At 42.4% G+C, this 24,925-nt stretch overlaps 1 protein-coding gene and 1 non-coding gene across 6 annotated transcripts; both read right to left on the reverse strand.

Annotated features, from left to right (window-relative positions):
• Positions 1-273: 273 nt before the first annotated feature.
• cnot1 (CCR4-NOT transcription complex, subunit 1) lies at positions 274-24,640 on the reverse strand. Of its 5 annotated transcripts, none has more exons than XM_058396883.1 (49): positions 24,452-24,640; positions 21,296-21,596; positions 19,534-19,641; positions 18,873-18,971; positions 18,712-18,780; positions 18,567-18,621; positions 18,278-18,481; positions 18,013-18,181; positions 17,804-17,930; positions 17,612-17,722; positions 17,332-17,502; positions 16,871-16,998; positions 16,537-16,777; positions 15,995-16,114; positions 15,782-15,904; positions 15,552-15,703; positions 14,792-14,936; positions 14,489-14,690; positions 12,555-12,680; positions 12,077-12,201; positions 11,623-11,909; positions 11,262-11,340; positions 10,892-11,122; positions 9,900-10,040; positions 9,631-9,810; positions 9,425-9,541; positions 9,203-9,313; positions 8,729-8,806; positions 8,459-8,636; positions 8,164-8,294; positions 7,004-7,300; positions 6,760-6,900; positions 6,573-6,677; positions 6,348-6,467; positions 5,905-6,102; positions 5,645-5,787; positions 5,144-5,252; positions 4,851-5,020; positions 4,498-4,729; positions 4,104-4,352; positions 3,777-3,940; positions 3,386-3,503; positions 3,198-3,299; positions 2,932-3,105; positions 2,583-2,732; positions 2,126-2,306; positions 1,610-1,742; positions 1,329-1,463; positions 274-1,240 (listed from the first exon to the last, which is right to left on the reverse strand). In XM_058396883.1, the coding sequence occupies exons 2-49, from the start codon at positions 21,395-21,397 to the stop codon at positions 1,162-1,164; spliced, it is 7,110 nt and encodes a 2,369-aa protein (XP_058252866.1). In that variant the 5' UTR covers positions 21,398-21,596; positions 24,452-24,640; the 3' UTR covers positions 274-1,161. The 5 variants fall into 5 exon arrangements, with proteins under 5 accessions (XP_058252866.1, XP_058252865.1, XP_058252867.1 ...); XM_058396882.1 differs by having other exon boundaries at positions 5,905-6,105; XM_058396884.1 differs by having other exon boundaries at positions 5,905-6,105; positions 10,916-11,122; positions 12,540-12,680.
• On the reverse strand, positions 7,818-7,976 carry LOC131358574 (U1 spliceosomal RNA). Its single transcript, XR_009205524.1, has one exon. It is a non-coding gene; the product is annotated as a U1 spliceosomal RNA (small nuclear RNA).
• Positions 24,641-24,925: the final 285 nt, after the last annotated feature.

Below are 24,925 nucleotides of genomic sequence, written 5' to 3' on the forward strand. Positions count from 1 at the left end.
TCTTGGCTAACAAGACGTACAGCATGCAGGCAAAAATGAGCGAGTTCTTGAACATAAATGTAGCATCTTTTTATGATAAGCAGGACGGACAGGAATCTCGAATGGTCAGACATCACATGACATTTGAGAACCACTCTATAAAAAAACAAACACACTGTTGTGCATGTTGCGTAAACATTTTCTTTTCAGCTTAATTTCCATCTACAGTTGCAGGAGACATCAGGGTTCCCAAAAAAACCACCATAGAAGCAGGTCAATAAACACTCACCAGTCTGCAGATCAAGTGTTTAATTGCAGCCAACTACAGAATGCATACATACAGGAAATAAGTAGCAAGAACTAAAGGCAACTAGAAATAACTACAAAATACAACACGCGGACCAATACATTTACAAAACATTCAAAATCCTTACAAAATGGGCTGTATTGGTCCTCCTTTGTGTTCTGCAATTTGGATCTTTGTACAAACTGTAAAGACTCAAATTACCATCAAATTTCTGAATATTTCCACAATTTTACAAGTGCCAGGGAGAACCTCCTACCCACGGTCTTGAATCGGTGCAAAAACCAGTGACTCCAAAAAGCGCCGCTGCACTCTAGGACAGCACGTGTGCCGAGCCCATCAGCTCTCCACACCGATGGATCTCCCTTTTAAAACAAAAATATCTGGAAAAAAAAATTAAAGACAGCCTCTGTGTACACCATTAGATTTAGGCTTCCAAACAAAACAAACCAAAAAAACAAAAAAGGTCTTCAAGGCAAGAAAAAAAAAGGAGCTCAAGGAAGCATGGGGGAGGAAAAAAAAAAAATTAAAATCAGAGTGCACCAGAAGTGAAAAAAAGTTAAAGCATGTGGTTCATGCTTGTTGTCAGAGCTCAGCTTTGGCTAGCAAGAGGGAAAGGTTACACAAAATCTGCTCGTCCCTTATCTAAATATTTACAGTGAAAGTTTGTTTATAGACTGTTTAACAGTCCCCCCCTTTGCTAAGATCATCCCTAAATAGTTTAGCGTGGGCGAGCGGCAGTCCCTGTTAAAGGTGAAGGTAGTCCAGTGCTGGCTGAGATGAGATGAACGGATCGGAGCAGGGAGTCGGTGGAGGGCTAAAGGGAAGACTGGAGAGGCGTTTCTCTTGCTGGGCGCAGGAAGGACGGGTCCTGCATCCTAAGTGGCACCCGTGCCCTCCATCACCTGCTGGGCCTGTTTCTGTCCCATGCAGCACTGAGCCACAGACTGGAACAGCCTGCACAGAGAAATCCACAATCATGTTAAAACGCATCACACTTCAACACAAATGCATCAAAGCTTCAGTGAGGAAACGATCGACTCACTTCTCTATCTCCGGTGCGCAGTGCACAAAGTCATGGCTCCAGAATTTAAAGGCAGGATTCTTTATCAGCTCAATGAAAGTGATGAGCAGTCCCCAGGGGTGCGGTCTGTTCACGATCAATCGCTCCAGTAGTACCCTGTGCCAAAACATACCAGAAGACACTTAACTAAGCCTTTAATATGCACACTATATTTAAGCGCTGATAAAATGCTTTGTTTGCAATGTTTTCTAGAAACCCCTGAAATCCAGATTTAGCACATGCTGAAGTAACAGTTTTCCTACCTGGTGATCTGCTCCTGAATGGCTTCTGCGTTAGCTTCAGCGAACAGGTAGAGCATGGTGCAGCTGAAGTAGTGCGTGTGGCTGTTCGGATAACGCAGCTGATTGGCTATCGCGTTGAGGAACAGATAGCGGCCTGAGAGAAGGATGGAAGCAAAGAGGAAAGAAAACGTGAGGGACAGTGTATTATACTAGCTACCAGAATACAAGATGCAGTAATCTCCTCTCAATCATCAGGACTACAAACTTGTTCACTTCAATGAATTAAAATTGGCAAAACTTGGATAGGTTTTACTGTTATATTATACATGTTTAAAAAGTAGTGAAATTATTTAAAATAAGGATGTGCTGATGTGTTTCTCTAAAGTAGCTAAATATCTATAACAGTAAGATGATAATGGACTAAAAAGCTGCACAATAATTACAGATCTGAGACCTAAACGTTAACAAATTTGTTTTGTATTGAGGAGCCACAATTAGCATTAGTTTGGCCAAGTAGTAAAGACCAGGAGCTCTCACCTTCAGTGTCCAGGTCCACTGCGAGGTTCTGGAAGATGTCCATGTGTGCAGAGTGGGTGATGGTGCTCATGGAGGGTGTGCTACCCTTGTTGTGGATGTGAGCGATGGCCTGTGTGCCTACATACAGCACCAGAGCATTGATCAGCTGGATGTTGTAGCGGTTTCCTGGCTCATTAGACACCTAATGGAAAAAAATTTAAAAAAAAAAATCATATTAACTCATTGTGTTTGTTTTTTTAACAACCAGCTGAAAAACTATAACATGCCCCATGTGTAGGAAAATATCACACAAGGAGTTGTGGTGAGTTAATCTGTTACAAGTTGATCAATGTTTTCCAAACCTGTGGTGCACTGCTTGATACAACTATAGAATGCACACATACAGGAAAATAGTAGCAAAAAAGCTGTACTGTTAATACACAAAGTCAAAAGAATGACTCCGACTAGGATCTGGTACCTGCAGGTTGCTGCGCAGCTCGGAAAGGAACGTGACAGGCGAGCGAGTCTTCAGGTACGAGTCCAGGTCCTTCTTGAACTGGGAGGGCATCACACTGGTGAAGTTGGTGAGAATGCGTGGAGCGATGTTAATCTCACTTAGCATGTCCACCTGGTTAAAGGGAAGAGAGACAAAAGTGTTAGCAATACCCGACCCAAAAAAAAACCCAATGAAACTATGGCATGCATGTGTGACCCCTTCTATAAAATCACCTGTATAAGGTAGAACCCTTTAATGCGTGTATATACAGGATATATAGACGAACAGGGAGAAGTAAGCCCCTTTGTTGTGAATGATGTGAGCATGCTACCTTGAGGTTGGGAGTGAAGGGGTCCGGAAGCCTCATGTTGCGGGGAAAGGCACTCAGGATCAGGTTTCTCAGCTGGATGCAGTTGGGTGGAATCACGTCACAAAAGCCATAGTGATAATCGCACAGGAACTCTGGGAAGTCATGCAGCAGGACCAGAAGAACCCGCAAGGTGCCCTAGAAAGGTTTACAACATGTAGATGGTCTCCGAATACAGGACTAACCATTTCAACTTCAATTCTCCCAAGATTTAGAAGGTGCTTTTGTACCTTATAGAGGATTTGCATAGGTTTATTGAGCTCTACATTCCTCAGGAAGGGGGCCAAGAACTTAAATAAATCAATCAGCAGCTGGGCATACATGGGCCATCCCTGCAGCAAGACATGATGCAAACAAGTTAGGAACATCGTAATAGGCATTTCCAGTGCGTTTTGCACATTCAGCAAATTCAGCCTACCTTCTGTTGTGGCGTGTGCGCCAACATTCTGGCTATGAAGATTCTATGTGAGATGAGCTCCAGCCAGGCATACACAAAGCCAGGGGCTTTAGTTGGCCTCAAGATGTGGAAGGTGTTGCTTTAATTAAAAACGTTAAAAATAAAACGTAATTTAGCCAAACGAAAAACGTCACTGTCCACAGTCATAAAGAATGTGTTTTTCAAGGACATCATGAGCTGCAGGTTACACAAATTTCAAACAGGTCATGCACAGTAAGGACTATCATGCAATAAAGCAATGTTCTGTAATATAATCTTGTATTACTAGTAGAACAAAACATGGTCATTTTACTGACATTTAATTTTAATTGCTGAAGCAAGTGAGCTTTGGCAGTAGATTAAAACATGTTACCAGAAGGCAGTGAGGGTCTGGAAGTTGATGGTCTCCAACACATGCTCAGGGGCATTAAGCTCCAGCAGCAGCATGATAAAAATGCGGTGGTATGGCAGCTGCTGGAAATCTGCCTGCCTCACATCATGGTCCTGGATCAGCACGCCCACTACAATGCCCAATACCTGCACAAAAACCCAGACAAAGCATGAAGGCAGTCAGTCCAAAGCCTTAGCAAAGCAAAATCAGGATGCAAATCTAAATTCTTTGTCGCTGCATCAACATCTACTCAAGTCTAAATGTTAGACTCCAGTTGATGCATGTAGTCTTTGATGCTTCATCCCACACCTTGTTTAACAGGTTGATTTTGGTGACCGTGTTTGTGGCCTCCCCGGAGTGCTTGACGAGCAGGGCAATGAGGCGGACGAAAGCATCCAGGTTGTGGTAGCATTTGGCGCGGATGATGGCAGCACTGGCAGCCGGGTTGTGCTGCTGTTCAGCCTGTGCACGGTAGCTTATTTCAACACACATCTCTGTGCACAGCCGGAAAAAACGAGTGATGAGGTCGTCAGTCTTCAGGATGCCTTGCTGATGCATCTGCAAACAAGAGAGATGGAAGTTTGTGAAAGAAAACCAAACTGATCACAAAACCTCAGTGATGACAAAAGAACATTATGTCTCATACACATGTACATGTGTTATATTGTTCATCACAATTTTTGGCTGTTTAAATTGCACTAACCTGGCCCACGAAGGCAGAAAAGGCTTTGGTGCTGTCCCTGCCAGCAGCAGCTGAGTGGTACAAATTAACCCACTCCCTCAGCAGATACTCCGCTTTCTCACGCAGGCCTGGAGGATCATCATACTCAGATGCTTGTGAGATCCCAGAGTGCATCATGAAGTTGGGTCCTCCATGTTGCCGGTCGATCATGGCCTCGTAATTGGAACGAACCACATCCATCAGCTGGGGCAGGCTAGAAAAAGACCATGTTAGAGCTTAATGAGTTCCTTGCAGTGTTGAATTCCAAGAACAATGGCAGGATCCTCATGGCAAACGTCTACTTTTAAGAATTGGATACAAAAGTGTGTTCTAACCCTTCAGGTGCATTAGCTCTGGAGTGTGCACAGGTCCTCATGAGAGTCTCGATGGTGTGGAACAGGTCAGCTTCAGTGATGTGGCTCACACTGCGCTCATCCACCAGCAGTAACTTCACCAGCTGCATAGCAAACGCCACTGCCATGTAGTGCAGGCCATTTTCCATGGACTGAAAAGAAAAGCAAATATCCAAAACATAAATACACTTCCTCTAGTGCAGTTTCACTGAAATTTATTCTGGCCACATCACTTAGGACAAGTTCTAATTAGCCAGAGACATTCATAACCTTACCTGTGCAAGGTGCAGGTCATATTGCTGCATGTTGACTAGGTGGTTTCTGATCAAGAGCTCAACTGCCTCCACGTTGTACTTGTACTCATCACGGCACTCGATCAGGCACCTGCAGCATTTTAAACAGCACAATCCAAATGAGACACTATGCTAATTCCACCTCCTAATCGAGATTTGGTGCCACTGTAGCTTAACCATTTTTCCTATAAATTCTAAAAACAATGTGCACACAAGTAAGCCATCCAAATCTTAAGGGATCTGATTAGCTGCAAATTAAAATTTGTAAAATGTAAAACTAGAATATATGAAAGGAAGTAGGCAACAAGGATCCTCAACGCAACACAAATTAATTGCAGTGTGGCAAAAATGTGAGGATCAAAAAGGATTTGATTAGCGTTGAAAAAAAAAAAAAAGAAGTGTACATCTTATACCTACCCGCTTACACTTGAGCTTAATTCATAAAGCCTATATGGTACAAGATAAATTCTGATTACAACAGACCTGGTGATTTGCTTGTTGCACCACTGTGGCCCATAGGCACGGCTGTCCTGCAGAGCCTTCAGCACCAGCAGGTGGCACTCTCTGTAGCTCAGCAGCAGTTCAGCATCTGCACCACTAGTGGCATCCAACAGACCCTCAACAGCCTGGAGAGAGAGAAATGGGAGAAAAATGAAAAACCAAGCAACTAAAAAAGGGAAGATTTAATCAAAAGAAGAAATGACAAATCTTGAAATCATTCAACAGCCTCAGTATTAACTCACTTTCTGCAGCAGACCCAGTGCAGTGATGCCATCACGCGAGTTGCGTGCCATTACCACAGCTTCTAGCAGGCTGCGCAGGGCCTGGGCTTGTGGGTTCATAGCCAAAGCTGGAGGGATGGCATGTAGGTGCTGTTCTAGGTCAGAGATGCACTTATCGTAGATGTGTGCCATGTCATCCGTAGGCCACGCCTGTTGCTGCTGCTTCATGAGACAAAGACATAATGCAATCTGTTAATTTTCAATTACAATTATTGCATATTTTAAGCACCATACATGAAGTACATGAACAAAACATTTATTTGGCATCCTGATATTTTAGAAACGTGGGTAACTAAATTTAGAACAAGGCAACATTCCGAGGAGTACATCACCTTCAAATGCTTAAATGCTATAAAAATTCAAATTGTATTTTAACTTCATTCAGACACAGCTTTTATATATACCTTCATAGGCTGGGCCAGAAATCCAGTGGGCTGGGATAGATCATTGCTTGGCAGGAAGCCTGGCACATTGCGGGCAAACTCCTCATAAACAGCCAGCTGCTTAGGGTCCACACCACCAACCTACAGAACACGGGAGGTATAGACAAATGATTATTCACCAAATACTGAGAAATCTACAGATGCTGGTTCTGTAACTAGAGTTCATTTGTTAAGAGGAAGGCACACCTTAAGGCGGATCTGCTCTGGCATGCGCTCTGCTTGGTAAGTGAGCACCATGGGGTCACAGTAGCGCCGGCCCTCCTGACGAGCATGTTTCCTTAGCTCAAACTCCTACAGCAACACAAACAACAAAACAGGTTACATGTTTGGAACACAAAACTAGATAACTAGTGGCACAAAGCTTAAATCTTACAGTGGCCAATCTCTTATCCATCTCTGGTCCAGCTTTCTCCACAGCGGTCTTCTGAATGAAGCAGCAGGCCAGCTCACAGTTATCCTGAGCGATGCGGTTAGCCGCCTCTTCCATCATCTCTCTCTGCTGGGGTGTGGGAGCCTGTACAATAGTGTCAGAGTTACACACAGCTTTAGAAACACACACTATGGTGTGAAATCAGAAGGCACATATTCGAATGACGCATGCTAGGAAATGACTGTACCCTGAGGGCAGCTGCAAAGGTGTTTTTCAGGTTGGCGGTGATGTTATTAATAAGCGGCTCTCTGCAGGTGATCATGGCCATTCCGGCAGTCAAATTGCGCATCATGTGGTGGGCGGCGACGCGCATGTGTGATTCCTCTGAGTCAAGGGCAAAGTCCTTCCTGACAATCTGCTCGCATGTGGTCATGGCGATCTTGATGGAGCGGTCCACCACAGGGTGGACGAGCTCCTGCACAGCGCGCTCAATCGCCTGCCTCACACACTGCTTCAACTGGGGATGTGCCTGCAGCAGCGGGATCTGCTCAAGACAAGAAAACGGCACTGACTCAAAAACAGGTCAAAAGATAAACCTCCTTATAACAGGCTGCTTTATTAACAAAATCATAATTGGACTATTAATTTTGTCTTACAACTACAAAGCACAAAAGGGTTTGGCGAATACAAGCAAAAATCTAATTTCAGCTGCATAATGCTGTCCTGGTTGCATTACAATAACCTTGAATGTGGAAACAGTGTCTAACAAATAAAGTCCCTTTTCTGGGCCATCTCAAAAGTTCCAGATAAATTGTGGCATTGCTGCTATTCCAAAACAAAAAGTAGCAGCAGCCTCATAACTGCTACATGTCGCACTGCGGAAATCTTTTGATCACATATCCCAGCTTGAGGTCAGAGGACATGGGTCAGCCGTGGTTCGGCACCTCTGGAGCAAAGAGTTAGCGGCCTTGCTCAAGGGCCCAACAGTGGCAGCTTGACAGTGCTCTGGCTTGAACAACCCAAAGCCTTAACCACTTGAGCCACCACTGCTCCAACAAAAAAAGAGGAGTGCACGAATGCAGTTTCCACCATCAGAAATCATGCAGCCGAGATTCTCACATTTGGGGAATTTGCAAAGATCACAGCCAAAGTGCAATGGCTGAGCCTCACTTTGGACAAACCACCTCCTTGACCATGGTAAATCCCTCTTAGTTAGACTTGACCATATCTCAACTGACAGCACCTTAGCTATATTTTAATGTATTATGAAATACATGACAGCAATAAAATCCTATCCCACCATGTCATCCATATTATACAGCCATGCATGCATCATAACCTGAATCTGGACTTCAATCATTGGTCTGTTGATGACTAATCAATCTATAAGGACTGTAATTAGCTTACATTGCTGTTGATGTTAATGTGGGGGGCCAGGCCTGCTAGTGCATACACATTGATGTCATGGTAGCTGAACTGTGGTGTGGGTGGCCCCGTGGTGGCCGTGGTCGCTGTGGCAGCAGGAGCTGAAGGAGCAGCTGTGAAGGGAGAGGAAAAAAATATCAATAAAATGTGGACAGTCCAGGGCAAGAAACAAAATCAGACTCTGGGTATTACTTATTAACTGACCAAGTTTAAGAAAAACTGAGTTGAAGCTAGAAGAGGCACAAGAACACCAAACCAGTTATGATGTGCTACATACCTGAAGTAACTACAGGCAGCATTTCTTCAGGAGGTTTAGTTTCCTTCTTTGGTGCAGACAGCTGCTCCTCTAGATTTTTCAGCTTTTCTTTGTCTTTCAGCAGGTTCCCAGGTTTCAGGTCATTAATGTCCAGAGACAGGTTCTTACATAGCACCTCAATCTCAAACTTCAGGTTTAGCTGTGAATTAAGAACAGAATTGCTACTATTAGTTTTAGACTGAATTTGAAGTGAATGATACCTCAGGTACAGCTGCCCTATAATTCACAGACCTTCAGATCATGCTCCTGGTGTAGCTCGGCCAATACATTCATGATGGCCATGGTCCAAGGGTTCTGTGGTCTGAAAACCTTAAGAAAACAAGAGATTTGGGGTTTAGTAAGTTGTCTGGAAAAGAAAAAAACTGTAGTGAGTTTCTTAACTCTAGCATTTACACCACAGCACTTGTAAGTTTTTAAACCTTACTGGTCAGTGGGTACTGAGAGTTTTGTCGGGATGTCTAATATTTATGGAACATATCTCCGAATATACAATATACAACAGTTCAATAAACAAAAAGGTAATGCAAGAGGAAGAGAAAAATCAATACTTTGTAAATTACAGGAAAATTATTAAGTAGGGTGGTGTTACTCATTTGGTTCCTATACCAGAATGCCCTCAAGTGCTTTTTTAGTTAAATAGCCCTCTCCTCTACCAGAACAAACTAGAGAACAAAAAAAATGATAATACATAAATTGAGATAATACCACACTACGCAGACTCGACTCCAGGACTTTAGCCACGAAGGGGACCACATATAGCAGCTCTTGTTGGCCTTTCACATAAGCCTCCAGTAACAGAGATTTCAACTCCAAATCCTAAACAGAAAAAAGCATCAAGGTTACAACAAGATGTTTAAGCCAGACGTGCCATGTGAAAAATTTTTCGAACACATGGACATTTTTTACTGATGTAAAAAAAGAACTCACAGTATAAAGAATGGGTTTGTTCTTTGCTAGAGTGATCATGCCAAGCCAGTGGCCCAAATTCTTCAGCAGGGATCGATCAGAGAAATTAGCAGCTGCCTTGTCAGAGGTCAGGAGAACCTGAACAAAGAGTGCACCAATTAGGCAAGCACTGTGCAAAAGACTTCATGAACAAACTGGCAATTAACATGACTTGGTCCTTAGATTACCTTAATGTTTCGGTAGGTTTCATTCAGAACCATTTTAACAAACTCCGGATTTTTCAGCGTGTCAAGGAAGTTAGAGTAAAGGCTGTGAAAGTTTGGCTCGATACTGACACGCTTCATCACAAGGTACTGAGACACCCATGGCATAAACTCCTCCTTCACAGTCTCCTTCAGCTCTTCAACCTGTACACATACAATTTTCCCCCCTTGTATCACATCAGATAGTAAGGTACAATATATATTAAAATAAAAAAAATAAATGATAATTCTACCTTCTGAGTCATGTTGGATTGGGACAGGTTGTTGAAAATGAAAGCTATCTTCTCCTGAATGTTCTCGGGAGGCTCCACAATCCTTTCTGTTTGGTCTGTAGCCACAAGTAGTGTGTCGATGTTTGTGGTGTTTATTGAAGGCTGCGGACAAAAAGCAAACGTGTCATTTCAACTCTTGTAAGATTGCCGTCACCACAATTTAGGTGAGACTTTGGGTCTTCACTGTTGCCCACGCTCTTACCACAAAAGTACTGAATGAACAAAAATCCATTCATTTGGACCATGTCCACACACATATGGATATTTCTGAAAACGTAGTTTGTCGTCACTGAAAAATCTTTACAAGCTTTTCTTCACTTTAAGGCAAAATATTGTAAAGCTTTAACGGTCGGAAAACAATGACTACATCATAGCATTGATGTGAACATGACCACTACAGGGATGCATTTGTTATGAATGTCCCAGGACTTCATTTATCGTGGCTGTTGACCCTTGTGTAGCTGACAAAATGAGACAGGAGGGAGCTGTATTGTTCCTGAATCCACGGATACAAAGCATACCACAAACAGAGATAAAATAAAACCCAAGTGTAAACTTTAAGCAGTAGTTCCACCTTAATCAGCACACAAATAGGAGGCATTGGTTGCTCCACCCCCTTTTTTTAAGCTTTAGCCAACTGCAACTCTGCCAAAAACAAAATGATTGAATTAAAATGAAGGAATAAACCTCTGAGCCATGTTGAGGCTTTATTTTTTAGCATTTCTCCTTCTCTAAACACATGCCACGTGTTTAAGGTTATTATTACAGCACTTGACAGTTTGTAATCCACAGTCAACTGCTCACACACGCGAGTGTTCGACAATCATTTGTTCTTGTGTGGATGATTAAAAAATAAAGTAGTAAATAAAATAAGCTAGGTTTTCACAAACATCCATATACATGTGGATTCAGCCTTCTCCTTAAATGTACACATCCCGATGAAGATTACTCACTGGCATATCCTTCTTAAAACCTACTGCAGTGGGCCTGGTGATGGTGGAGGTTTTGGCGACGGTGGTGGTGGTTGTTGTGGTGGTCACCAGGGTGCTGGCTTGGCCAGGCTGGGGGGGTTTAGGAGGCTGGGACTGAGCCTGTGCTTGAGCCAGCGCCAGGCTGCCTGGTGTGGTAATGGAGCCCTGCATCTTCACCGGGGGGTCACGGGACTGCTGGCCATACTCTATATACTGTGCACGTAAAACATGGGCAAGAATTAACAGCAAGTCCATTCACAATGCAAGTAACAGTGGCTTTAAATTACATTTTTCTACAGAAATGACAGAGTCTGCAACTTAACAGCAAATAAGAGCAACCGTTCACCATTACCTCCTGCAAGTGGTGAGGAAACTGCAGAAAATGGCCTATGGAGGCCAAGTGCTGACAATACTGTGGGTAGTCCTTCAATCTACACAAGAAAAGTGAACAGTCAAGCTGTGAAGGAACCTAATGCAGTGTGCCATTTTACCAAAGTTTCAAATAAGTATTATAACATGTTAAGCTTAACATACACATGAGGAATTAAATACTTGGAGCATGCTGAATTTACAGAGTTACTGTTACCACCAATGTTTAATTGACATTCCAGTGTTTGCACAAGAACAATTTCACCATAACTACACTTTGGGGGAATCCATTTACGTAGGCCTGTGCAAGTTGTTACCTAAATGGGGAAAAAAAAAACATTCACCTGTTCTTGAACCGATCCAGTGCAGCAATGCCAAAGTAATACATTTTGGAGCCATAGGGTTTGCGCAGAGCTTCCAGGACATATCGTAGGGCGAGACCAAGGGCCATGTAGGTAACCAGGCCCTTCTCAATAATGCCCCCGAACAGGCAGGCGGTGATGTGTAGCTCTTTATCTGGGTACTGAGGAAAGAAACGGTACTCTTCAAAAAGGTTGCGAAGCATGCAGTTAAAGACCTCCCGCTCCCGCTTGATGTTCGAGTCTTTAAACCTCTGCAGCATCTCCAGCACCTAAAAGACAGATATGAGAAACATTTCATGATATTTCAAGTCTCATCTGCTAGAATGTGTTTGATCCTCGTTTTTAGACACCCTGATGAAAAGGTAAGCCTGGTTAACTTGTGTGTAAAATGTTACATCAAAAAATCTACGTGGGAATCTTTTGCATGCTGTCTCACCTCATCCACAGACAGGGTTGGGTGAGGGGGATGGTTGTAGATTCGCTGGAAGTAGCTGTTGGCCTCGTCATCAATCTCTTTACTGAAGTGCTGGTTTGCCTCGGGCCACACCTGAGAGAGGTCAGCTAGCAGAGGAAAAAAAAGGGGGCAGAGGGACTTTTAAATGCCATCTTTAGACTTGGCAAGATTTATAAACATGCAAGCAGGCAACACATGCAAACTAGCAACTGATTCCCAACAAACAGCTTTCAGAGGAGAAATAAAATCCAGTTTTGGACTTTACCTGAAGCTGGTTGCTAAGAAAGAGACAGCAGTAATGTAGACTGATCTGCGTTTCCTCTTACAACATGCCCAATTATGTTTGAATGTTCAAAACGTATGATCAAAAGTCGATGGAGGATACTGAAATTGAGGAAACACAGCTGAAGCTCCAGGCTCTCTCAGTCCCACCACCACCACTTACAGTTCTTAAACCTACAATGCTGGAAGGTGGGTGGGTTCAGCCCTGGTGTGCTCATCTTCCTTGGGCCAAACGGGTCACTGCTCACTGCTGGCATGCCCAAGCCTGATCCAATCCCACTTAAGCTGCCTGAACTCAACGGACCTGTTCACACACACAATCCCCAGTTAGACAAAAACAAGCCAAAATAGACATGGACAAGAGACTGGTAATTCTGTTTATGCGAAAGAATAATGCACACATTTAAAGTAACCACCTTAGAAAGTACTCAACCCTGACAAATGAGTTAATAAATGAAATGAAAGCACCTTAGGCATATACAGCTCAAAAAATTCTGAAAAATTTCTACATTTCTGGTAGGAAGGAAGCCCCTTTATGGTTTTTGCTTGGCACCTGTTTATTATTTACTTGTGCTAATGTTTTGGTTGGCTGGTGATTCAAAGTGCAGTAAGTTTTCTAATTTGAATGTGAGGCAGGTCACACAGTCTGTAACCATGGCCAAGGTCCAACTCAACCACAAATCACTGCATTCATTACAAAACATTTATACAACAGAATAGCTCCACTAGTGGAAATCTTATGCTCCCCCATGTTTTCAAAAGGTAGCTTGCTGAGATGGTCTCCATCTTAAATTTTGAGAAAATACAGTTTAATGAAGCAAAGTCTCAAAATCTTTTTTCCAAGGTCTGGAATCTCTTCCCAATTAAAAAAAGGCAATATGATATAATGGAGAAATTATATTACAATATACGTTTGAGATATTGGAACAGTCTGATTTTAATGTTAAATTTACATTTTGAAAGTAAAATTAGATCAATTACATTTTTGAAGAATCATCAAATTGTGAAAATGCCTACAAGAACTGTGACTCGACACCTGGCCGTTTCTGCCCAGCTCCACCCGACAGAAAGATTGTGTTAAATCGTACACTCGTTACTATACTTGCGTTCCCGAAAACAAACGGTACGCCCACAAGTCGTGTAAAACCCACCACGATTTTGTGCACTTTTAATGTTCAGAAGAGACTGGAATCTTTGTCCTGAAGATGTAGATGTTGTCATGAAATCTATTCTCCATACACAGGATATTCAAATACAAGCTAAACTGGTATCTTGTTTGGCACCCTTTCAGTCATCCTGGCTCAGGTCCACAGTTGTGTATAAACATTCTTTTAGACAATTCTTCCACCTTATGAAACGGTTTTCCCAGGTAGCGTGCCCAGTCAAGGTTTAACTGCCCAGGCTATGCACCTTCTACAGCATTCATTTTTGCAATTTAATGAGACCAAAGACGGCAAGTTGCAGCTGTCAAAAATCACAGAATATGTGATGAGTTTTGCAAACAGTACACAATTTGGCCTGTATTTGTCTTGGAGGAGGACAGAAAAATAGTGATGTGGCCAAACTGGATGGAAAAATAAGGTCACAACACCTATAAATGTAAAATAGAAAACTACCCCAGGACCTCATGTAAATTTCATCCCATCCAAATAAGGCTTGTGACCTTCACTTGGAAAAGGCATTGCACTGGCTTCGAAATTTAAATGAAAGTTTGTTCACCACTATAATCCCAACCACTCAAATGTTTTCTAGTGTCTCTAGAAACACACTCATTAAACCACATTTCACCCTGTGAGACTAATAGAGTCAGCTAGGCAACAGCAGTAAGCAAGTTACTACTCAATTCACTCTGATACAAAATCCAATCCAAAAGCAAGCTTAAGCAAACATTACCCTCCCCAACAGACCAGCCAACCATCCATTTAAGGATTCACTTAAATTGAATTGAGTTAGTATGTACTTGATTAAACAAATGGTAAATTCCAAAATGAGACCAGGTTACTTTCCAGTGAAAGCATTCAGGTTAACATATTAGTAAGCATGTAATTTAATACAGTTCTCTGAAGTGTAAAGATTAGACAGTTAGACTGGCACATTGATATAAAGTTGTACCTGGGAGCTGTGAGGAGAGGCTGCTGATGCCCCCGAAGGCCGTGCTAGGGTTGGGGTTGGTCAGAGGGGGGAAGGCCTTGGCAGGGGACTGAGGGTTGCTGAAGGCCGAGCTCAGAGGCGTGGGGAAGCCTGGCATGTTCTGAGTGTGAGAGGTGGCTGAGCTGCCCAGATTGAGAGAGCCCATCGCAGTGAGAGGGTCCACCTGATTCACAGAGAGGGCAGCGGTCAATCCGCTATTTTCACAGCAAACATTACTTTTAAGAATAAACACAAAGCTGACAATCTGCCACCACAAAATCTTACTGGGGAAATAGCGTCCAGACTGCTGGTGCTGGGTGCCCGGACCTTTGACATGACACCTGGAGGAGGCTGGCGAGCCTTGTTCATCACATTGCTACAGTTGGCCACCATGGTCAGGATTGTCTCAGACAACTCTTGTGACACACTCCTAACATCAATAAAGCACAAAAAACAGTTCAAACATTCAGCAAGACACCTAATAAGACTGTACCTATACATCATGCAACACATTTCAACACTGTCGCTGTACTGTTCACACTACATTACTCATCACCTGCAATGTTTTATTAAAGTACAAATATACACAATACAACTGATTACAGACAAGTACATCACACCACACAATCTTTCACTTGGAAAGATCTGACCCTCAAAATAGAGCCTGAAAAAAAGGAAATATGAGAAAATGTAGGGGAAGTAAGGGCTGTAGGAGATGCTAGCAACAAGAACTATCTGATCAGTAAAAGAGAAGTAAGTTTCATGCTACAAAACATGAATATTTTGTAATGTGCATCACGTTTTATTCTTATAACTCCCATCAATGATTCGCATGGGCCAAATCCCTTCTAAAAATCAATATTATGATGGTCTGAAACAATCAGGCCATTAGTCATGTCTTGCTCACACAAGATTCATGGCTGAGAACTTCATATACATAACTGACCTATGCCCAGAACGTCAAAACCAGTGATTTACAGGAAAACTGGGTAGTGTGCATTCAGTACAAGACATTTGATTATCAGCCAAATGCCATATTTCTCACCCTGCACAGGACTGCAAACAGGCTAGCATAGTAGCCAAAGTTTCTGGAGGCAGTTGTGCACTCTTTGGCTGGTCTTTTTCCGGAGCCAGTCCTCCCATGATGGTGGGACAGCGCCTCTTCAGGAAAGTTACGCAGGCCTGAATGAACGGCTCCTACAGCACAGACATATTTTCTTTTAAAGTCACATCAACCCTACACTGCTCGTAGTGTGTGTGTGTATGCACACTTACCCCGTGCTCTCGGATTTTATCGGTCAGCCATTTGTCTAGTTTGAGGTATTCACGGCGAGAGGCAAGTGCAGCAAGGTCAATAACAAAGGCAAACGGAGTACCATTTAGCAGCATCGAGAGAGACTGGAAGGTAAATTAAAGCAGGGTTGTAAGCAGGCAAGTTACTCTAGATTAATATTTAAAGAAAGGTGTGTGAGGAAGCAGTGACTGCACCTTCAAGTCCTGAGCCACATCCAGGATACGCGAGAGCTTGGCCTGGTCATACTGCTCTCCCCTCATGTACCACTCCGCCATCGAGTGCATAATGAGCTGCCGAATGGATGGTGACTGGCCCTAAAGCACAAGAGCAATGAAGCCTTAATGGAAAGAAACATCTGAAAACTGGTTAAGAGCCAGCAAAAGCTGATAATCGCCAGCAATATTGTAGTGGGGTTTTTTTTTCGTTAACACAATCAGGATTGCTTGGAAAAACCCTATGGCTAGTATTCATCGCAAAGGACAGTTAGAATATAATGCATTTACCACCACTATCAGTTGTCTGTGGTCAACATCCTGGATTTGTTAGTGTGAATATATTAAGCAGCATGTTTAATTGTTAAACACAGAAAGACAAATTTGTGTTGTTTTGAAGTCACTCATTACATCTTATTTTGCCTTTTAATCTTTATATAAACAATCATGTGGGAAGATTTCAATCTTGCGCTAAATTAAAAGCAAGCAGTAAAAATAATCCCAGAACTCAACAATGCTCATACCTGCCCATGCCAGGCATAATGTAGGATGATGGCAGAGTTGGGGTGGTTGCCCAGGAAAATGGGCATGAGCGTAGAGATGAGCTCATGGCGCAGCGTGTGCCAGGATGTGCTGATCTGCAACAGTGCCAGCACCAGCATGTCCGGACAGTGCTTGATGGGGAAGCTGAAAAGCTGTTTGACCTGCTCGTACTGGCCCACCTCAGACAGTCGCAGCAGACTCTCCACCAGGTCCAGGCTCTTCCTGTGGGGCGCCACAGAACAGTCGGTGAAATTTATATACCAAGTACATTATACCAAGGAAAACTAATTTGCACAACTAGCTGCAGGTACAGACCATGTGGCTATCTCCCTGTTGTCATCCTCAGGTGGAGCTTTGAGGATGTCGATGACGACGGCATGACAGGGGTAATCAGCAAAGCAGAACACCTCCGGACTCATCAAGGATTGCTGGATGAAGGAGAGCTGGAAACAACAAGCACCAAGAGATTGAAATGTATTTGAAATAGAAAAACTTAAAACTTATGTTAATGCTGGCATCAACTCTACCACAATGGTCATCTTTCAGATCAAAGCTGATGTCCACACCCCATAACTTAATACATCATATTAAAATGGCATACAATGCAGTCATTTGAATGTGCTGCATGTGCACATACTCAATCCCCCCCCACACCCCACAAAGAGGATATTCATGTACCCCAGACACACACTACACACTCCCAAGGCACACAAGGATTCCCTTTCCTAAACAAAAGGATGAAGGCATGTAAAAACTTAGAATCATGGTCTCCTTACCTGTCCTTCTGCATGCTTCCATGGTCTGTAGATGAGGTCTACAGGGAAGACCTCCATACCCAGACCCCTCTGAATACCATACACTACAATCTGCAGCCCTTTACTGTCCCGGATCATGAAGCCTGCATGGTCCAGCTCATACGTGACCTCTTTGAAATTCAGATTGGGGTTCTGAAATACAGAGTCAGCAATGATTAAAAAACCACTGACGAATAATTGGAGATTGTACACCAAATCAAAGTATTATAGTTAAAAAGAAAAAGCAGTGAATTGATCTTACAAGCTCTTTAACAACGTCAATCAGAACTTCTACATTCCAGCTGTGCAGCTGAGAGCTGTCGCTTTTGTCTTTCCCGTCGCTCCAGATGCCGCTACCCGGAGCTGAGATGGACTGCAGAGAGAACAGGCGATTAGTAGCGCAATAAATGACGCGACCTGTACTATGCTGCAGTGAGGCGGTTTTTAAAGGTACCTGTAGCGCAATTCCATCAGAAAGGCCAGAGTGAGTGCGAGCCATCATGCCAAGCACTCTGGCCACCTGGCTGGCAGTCACCTCTCGCACTCCATACTGCAGGATTATATTCCTACATTCATCGACACTGAGCACACAAACATTATGCCTTCAAGTACTGAATATACAACAGACAGATATATGGAGTTTTTAAAGTTGAATAAAAGTACCTTGCACAAAAGCCATAGCCAACTTCTTGCATAAACTCCGCAAGGGAACTCTCCATCATGGTCTTGGCTAACTCTCCAGAGTCTGGTAGGATCCTGTCCATGAGAATGTCCCGTTTCTCAGGGTACAGCAGTGGTGCAAGCACCACAGGGCAACGCTCCTGCGGGAAATCTAAAACAAGATGGAAACATGGGTTGAGTACAGCGCACAATGTTTGATGCTAAAGGATCGAAACTCTAGATCTACGAAACCAAGCAGGTTGCGTACCTCTGCACAGTGTTTTGAGGAAGGCGTCGATCTGTTCTTGCCCGACTCCGCTGGAGCCTTTCTGCCCAAACAGGAGGTGTGAGAGCAGCAGGTGCAGAGCCTCTATGGCAATGTCCTGGAAGCCACCTTCCTGGCTACCTCCGAGGTCGGCGTCCACGTACGAGCGCAGGAGATCAGGTAGCTTCTGCTTTACAAACTGAGCCGCTACAATACAGCGCAGGGAGATGTTTAAAAGGTTTGTTTAAAAGTTTAATCACGTTATTAAAAAGACTACAAAGGAAACACTTACCAAACCCTCGAAGGTCTGCGGTACTCGAGTTCAAAAGAGCAAGGCCAAAGATCACCTGGTCCAAAACAGAACGTATATTATGCAAGATGCTCAAGATCAGATGAGGTGTATATTAAAACCTATAACCCAATAAAGCTTTTCTCACCTCCTGAACCTTGCTTAGTTTGAGAACTTTACTTAGTTGAGGAAACAAATGTGGCGAAGGCTTCAAACTCTGAGAATCATGAAAAAAAAAAAGAAAAGTTCAGGTCAATGCGATCGGTAACACTCGACTAGAGCTGCGACCGGAAAGAGGGCCACTCGTACCTTCTGATAGTGCAGAGGATTGTCAATGGCGTAGCAGAGAGTTGAAATAAAATTTGGCTTCGTGATAAGGGACACACACTCCTGGATCAGAAATTGTGTCTTTGAAGACAAACAAAAACATGATACTCAAGACAGGAAGCGCAACATTTATACAAGTACATCATTTACACTAGTACATCAATCACTTTAAGTAACAAACTACAGTACATTTATCATGATGTTCAAGATTCAGTTTGTAGTGTAACATTTTCAATGTCTTATTGCCCAGCTACACTGCAAAATGTGTGACCATTTTTAAAGCATGTTGCACAAAGTGGCAAGTGGGAACAAGCCCTGAAATAAAACTTGTACAAATATAACTGCCTGCTCAAGGTTAAAAATAAATCATGAGGGATCCGGCCTAATCTGGCAACATTAAGCAAGACGCTGATGACATTCAGACACACAAATCTCAGCGCAGAGAACTTTTTAAACTTCTGTGTCCAAGTTAAGTCTTCAAAATGTTATTTATACCCTTTATATTTGTATACTTTTGTTAGAATTAGGAATATCTGGCCAAAGAAAAATAGATATATAACGCGAATATATGAAAATTTGGCTGGATTATGATTTAGAACATTTGAAACAGTAAGACAGGGAAAATCACCACAAAACTGGTTACCTGGTGGAAATCTTTGCCACTGCTTTTACCATCGCCACTAAAATCCACATGGGAAAAGAGACAGCGTAATAGATGTCTGTCTGCCTCAGGGCCGTGACGATTCACAATCTAAAAGAGATAACGAGGATGTTTCTCGTCAGATGTTCATCACAACGTTACAGGTTCAGTGTTTATATCCTGGTATAAGAACCATCACAATGTGAAACATCTTGCGCTTTAAAACACCAAATATGAGAAATTATATATGAATTATATGAAAGTATAATTAGTAAATTTGATAAAAGTAAAACTAGAAGCTATTATGCAGTATTCTTACTCCTAAAAACTTTTTGCATAAGGCAAGGATGGCAGTTTATTTACTGGTAACCGGTTAGTTGGCTGATCAATCTTAATACAACAGTTTACAGCAAATACACTGATCAGGCATAACATTACAACCACCTGCCTAATAGTGTTGGTCCCCCTTTTGCTGCCAAAACAGGCCTGACCCGTCAAAGCATGGACTCCACTAGATCCCTGAAGGTGTGCTGTGGTATCTGGCACCAAGATCCTTTAAGTCCTCCAAGTTGCAAGGTGGGGTCTCCATGGGTCCCACATCGCAACTTACAACACTTAAAGGATACTTTTAATAGATACTGACCACTGCAGACCGGAAACACCCAACAAGAGCTACAGTTTTGGAGATGCACTGATCCAGTCGTCTAGCCATCTTGCCCATTTTTCCTGCTTCTATCATCAACTTTGAGGACAAAATGTTCACTTGCTGCCTAATATATCCCACCCACTAACAGGTGCAATGATCAGTCTTATTCACTTCACCTGGCACATGTTATGCCTGATCAGTGTACATTTGTGCTTCTCTCTTTTTCCCCCACAATGCATGAATATATTTAATTACAAAAATGGAAACTTTAATCATTAATAAGCTCTTCTAGTGCTTGAATGGTCAGTTTACGTAACCACAGTAAAAAAACCACAGTAAAAAAGTCTGCCTGTAAATATCATTTAGAAATAAAAATCTGTCCGACTAATATATACACCCACTTAAAGAACATTTATGAAATAAATCTGTACTGCACTATGGCATTCATTTTTAGTTAAAGTCGGCCCTGGACAGAGCGCTTGCAAGTGATTCTAATCGCTTCAAGACAAGCTGTGCTAAGGGTTGCATCTAAACTGTGTCGGGGCGAAAGATTCGTTTCTGCAGAAATTAGCTCACACAACATATCGATTGCATCCAAGACCAAACGAAGCAAAGTTTCTGAAAACAACTAAGTCATTAAATAGAAAATAAACAGGATTAAGAATTGTACATATCGACTTCCATGAGTGCACAATATCTTCAGCTTCTTAAAAAAACGTTCTGTAACTTGTCTGCAATTTAATTTCACTTGTTTTATATCACGCTCTCATGCAGATGCAGCAGAAAAGCGTACACTGTGCATGTACTGCTCTTAAATCCTCCGGTTCAAAGTGCACTGAGAACAAAGATTTAGGGTAAGACCCAAGTGCCACGTTCCATATTTTCACCCTCTCTAGTGCTCAGTAGGCAGCTCTCAATGTTAACACTGAGGTGTTTGATTTACACTGCCTGTGTGCGGATGGGAATTATTATTATTATTTATGGTTATCTCCTCTAGGTGTGTAGACATTCAGTGAATGAAGAAATGAGATTCAATGTGATATGCGTTCACCTCAAGAGAGGGGGGAAAAAAAAGGGTTGCATTAAAGCCAGTTATCAGAGTGCACATCACAAACTCACATGCTGTATTTCTTGCTGGCTGGCTCTGTAGTTTTTCTTGGTTAAATTGTCCACCAGGTAGCTGATTTGAGACAAAGCCAGCGAGAGCGAGTCAAGATTCATTGCTGGTCGGGGCGGAAGCAGGCGGCCGAGCCCGGCGCAAAATCACCATTATTCCCCTTTAGTCACTTCAGTGATAGGTTACTTCTGCTCCCCTCCCCCCCCACTGGCGCCAAAGTAGTGTCCGTGCGTTCCGGCAAGGTCCGTATCAGTGGGTCGTGATTCAGCGTGCGGTCCCTCAATGCGAGTGCCGGTTGGACATCTGGGCGAATTTGAAGGAAAAAGAAAGAAAGAAGGAAAGTGAATACAAAACAAGGCAGTGAAATTATTTCAAGCTAAAGTATTTTAATTGATTGCGCGATAAAACACACAGTACATAGTTCACATACTAAATCTACAAAACTCATAACACAAAGTAATATAATGTTTATCTACACAAAATCAAAAAATGAAATGTTTTGATACAACAAAAACTTAACGTAAAAAACAAAAAAAAAAGTAGTTAGCTCAGTATCTTTGATGTGTGCCTGTTGGCCAAAAAAAGCCCTATAAACAAATACAATGTTTAAAACGTGTTAGGGTTATTAAACCCTCCGCCGGTCAAGCAAAGCTCGACGAACACAAATGCCAAGAGTCATACCTTTAATGTAAATCTGAAACAGGAAACAAATAGGTGTAATGAAAGCAATAGCAGAGCTGATGTTTTGCATAACTCCGTAATAATGCTGACTTGGCACAGGCTCCTAAAGCAGTGCGATTCAAGCCGTTTTAAGATTACCAACAGTCACAACAGTATGACATGATTACATCACAGCCGATTTCCGTAACAGGCTGCATGATATCCGTTTTCAGCGTCTGATTTAAAGCTCTTCCAATGACTGACCTGAACGATAAAGATTTCACCCATGGCAGAGAAATTCTTTCTTTAAAGTGAGGCTGAGAAGTTTATTTTTCCTGCCTATCTCCACTAGCAAATTTTATACTTCTGCAATCCTGTCTGTGTTCACTTTCAGATGAGCGAAATATACTGGACATCACCAGGATACCGTGGGTCAGCTTGTTTGGGTCTCGATGGAAACAATCTGGACCTCGCATGTTTTACTGACCTCATGACCAAAACCAACTCTTACGACGTTCAATTCCTGTAGCTGGCTTTAAGGATGTTGGGATTGGCCATCACATCTCCATACTGAGTAGGGACGCTTCGATACCAGTACTGGAACTGGGCATCTGTAGAATACTGTGGTCATTTAGATGTAAAAAGCACTACACGAAGAAAGCCAAGTGTAAATCGCCATACTAATGACAGATGAAATTAGACGTCCGTGGCGTATTTCACGATTACAGACAGCGATAAAGGCAACTCCAAACCTGATGATAAAAAATATCAAGAGGACGAACTTTGGCATCTTCCTACAAAACAAGAACCTGGACGATGGACAAACTTCTTTAAGGAGTATCTTTAATTACAAGAGTCTGGCAAAATGAACAGCACAGTGAGGCGAGCACTGAGCACCAAGACGTGTGCACTCCATTTCAAGGTCAACACCTCATACTCATTTTAACAGCAGGGACTGTCAACACTGCTTTGCACACTTAAGCCCTATTCGAACTGGATTAGGTTAATACACCTCTACCCAGTGATAACACGCTCACAAATGGACAGCGATAAAGCTAAAAAAAAAAGTTGGGAGTTGGTTGCATTCCTACGAACCCGGCTGTTCTTGCAGCGTGATCCGGCATACGAGAGTAGGAAGTAGAAACAGGCTGTTATTTCAGTTTCAGCGAATCAGCACTTAAACTATGATCTGAAAACACTATTTCGAAACACAATGAATGACGTACAAATCCATCGTTCTGTTCTGCAATTCAGGGAAGCGTTTAATATCAGAGGAAAAAGTCTTTGATGCGCAGGATACGGAAGTAAATACACCAAACAGCAGACGAGCATCTTTCCCCCAAAACACTTTGAAACTAAAATACTTTATTAATGTTGTATTGCATTTTTAAATCATTTTTCATTTCGAGTCATCCTGGTCATTTCACTACTGTCCAGGACGTGTATACGTGTAAATAAAATGTACTACAGGATTCCTACTGATAAACTAAACCCATCTGAATAGGGCTTGAGGTTGGTCATCTAGTACATCAACAAATAACAGAAAATGGTATAAATGCATCCGTAGTACTGATAAAATCCAAATCCTTTGTAGATCGCCTCAATGAAACAAAAAAAGAAAAAAAAACATTTGTTGGTCAATAAGTTTTAAACAGTGATGCCAAGACACAGCACTGTTACAACAGCTCACAAAACACAAACCTGAAACAGCACTCGCTGACAAACATTTAATATTCATATGCTGGACTTGGAATAAAACAAGAAAACGTATAAACGTGTCACGACATTTTTGGTTAGTGTAGTGTATTCGGAAATGAAAAAATGTTAAAGCTAGCATTAGTTAAGTCTATTGTTCAGACTTAGCCTATTAGCTCACTCGGCTTACCTTGCTAACAAGCCGCTCTAGCCAAGTTAGCTAGCAGGCTAGGCCAGGTGGCTGTTATCATAAAACAAATAAACTTTGGTTTTGTAATGATAAATAACATTAAACATTACATTTAGCGCGCAAAGTGAAAAGCAACTCCGCGTGCACTTCAGCTTGGTAGCTAAAGTATACGTTAATGTGAGGAAAAAAACATTTATAAAAAAAAAAAAGGTATAGCTAGCTAGCTAGCTAGGCGAGACAGGCTAGCTTTTGGGCCTACAAAAACTGGCTAGCAATGGCAACTAAAAGTGAAAATTTAAAAAAAGAAATAAAGACCAAGATATATTTATTTCACGTCACTTTGTCCTAGACGCTTCTGTGTGTTTGGAAAGTATGGAAGCTGCTTTTGTATGGCTAAATCTCACTGTGCTATGCTACGCTACGCTACACAGGAAGCTAGGCGACACGCTAGGCTCACGCTAGGCTCGCGCGAGATAACTAGCTATCGAGCTAGCCGGTCAGCCAGCAAGCAAGCTAGCTAGTTAGCTAGCTTTAGCAATGCACTGCTGCCATGAGCTAACGTTAACGTAAGGCACTGAAATGTTTGACAAGACAGCTCAAACACACAAATTACCTCGAAAGCATACAAAATTACGGCTTGGTGATCATTTTTTCTCCAGGATTTCTCGTCTCCAAAAAGGAAAAAAAGATCTCGATAGGATTTTTTAAAAATAAAAAAGTCGGGTTTCTTTTTTTAGCCTCCCCCGAGTTTCTGTTTGATTTTTCAAAAATAAAATGGCGTCTGTGTCACAGGCTCGCGCGTGCCCGAGTGCAGCAGTCCTCTTATGCGCGCGCCCGAGCGCCGTGACACAGCAACCTATCAAATGATGCGCTCGCTCGTTCCCCCTCCTCCTCCCTGCCCCTGCGCGCGCACACACGCACCCGTCGCTGCGAATTTGCTAATTGGCTTAAAATAAATATATAAAAAAAATAAAACTAATAACACTAGGTAAAATTTAAAATTTTGTCCCTTTCAGCGGAGGCAACAATTCTCTTTAAAATGTTAAAACGATGAAAAGTTAAGCGTAGAAAGACTACAAAGTATAAA

Source organism: Hemibagrus wyckioides, linkage group LG08, assembly GCF_019097595.1.
Source record: "Hemibagrus wyckioides isolate EC202008001 linkage group LG08, SWU_Hwy_1.0, whole genome shotgun sequence".
NCBI classification, from domain to species: Eukaryota; Metazoa; Chordata; class Actinopteri; order Siluriformes; family Bagridae; genus Hemibagrus; species Hemibagrus wyckioides.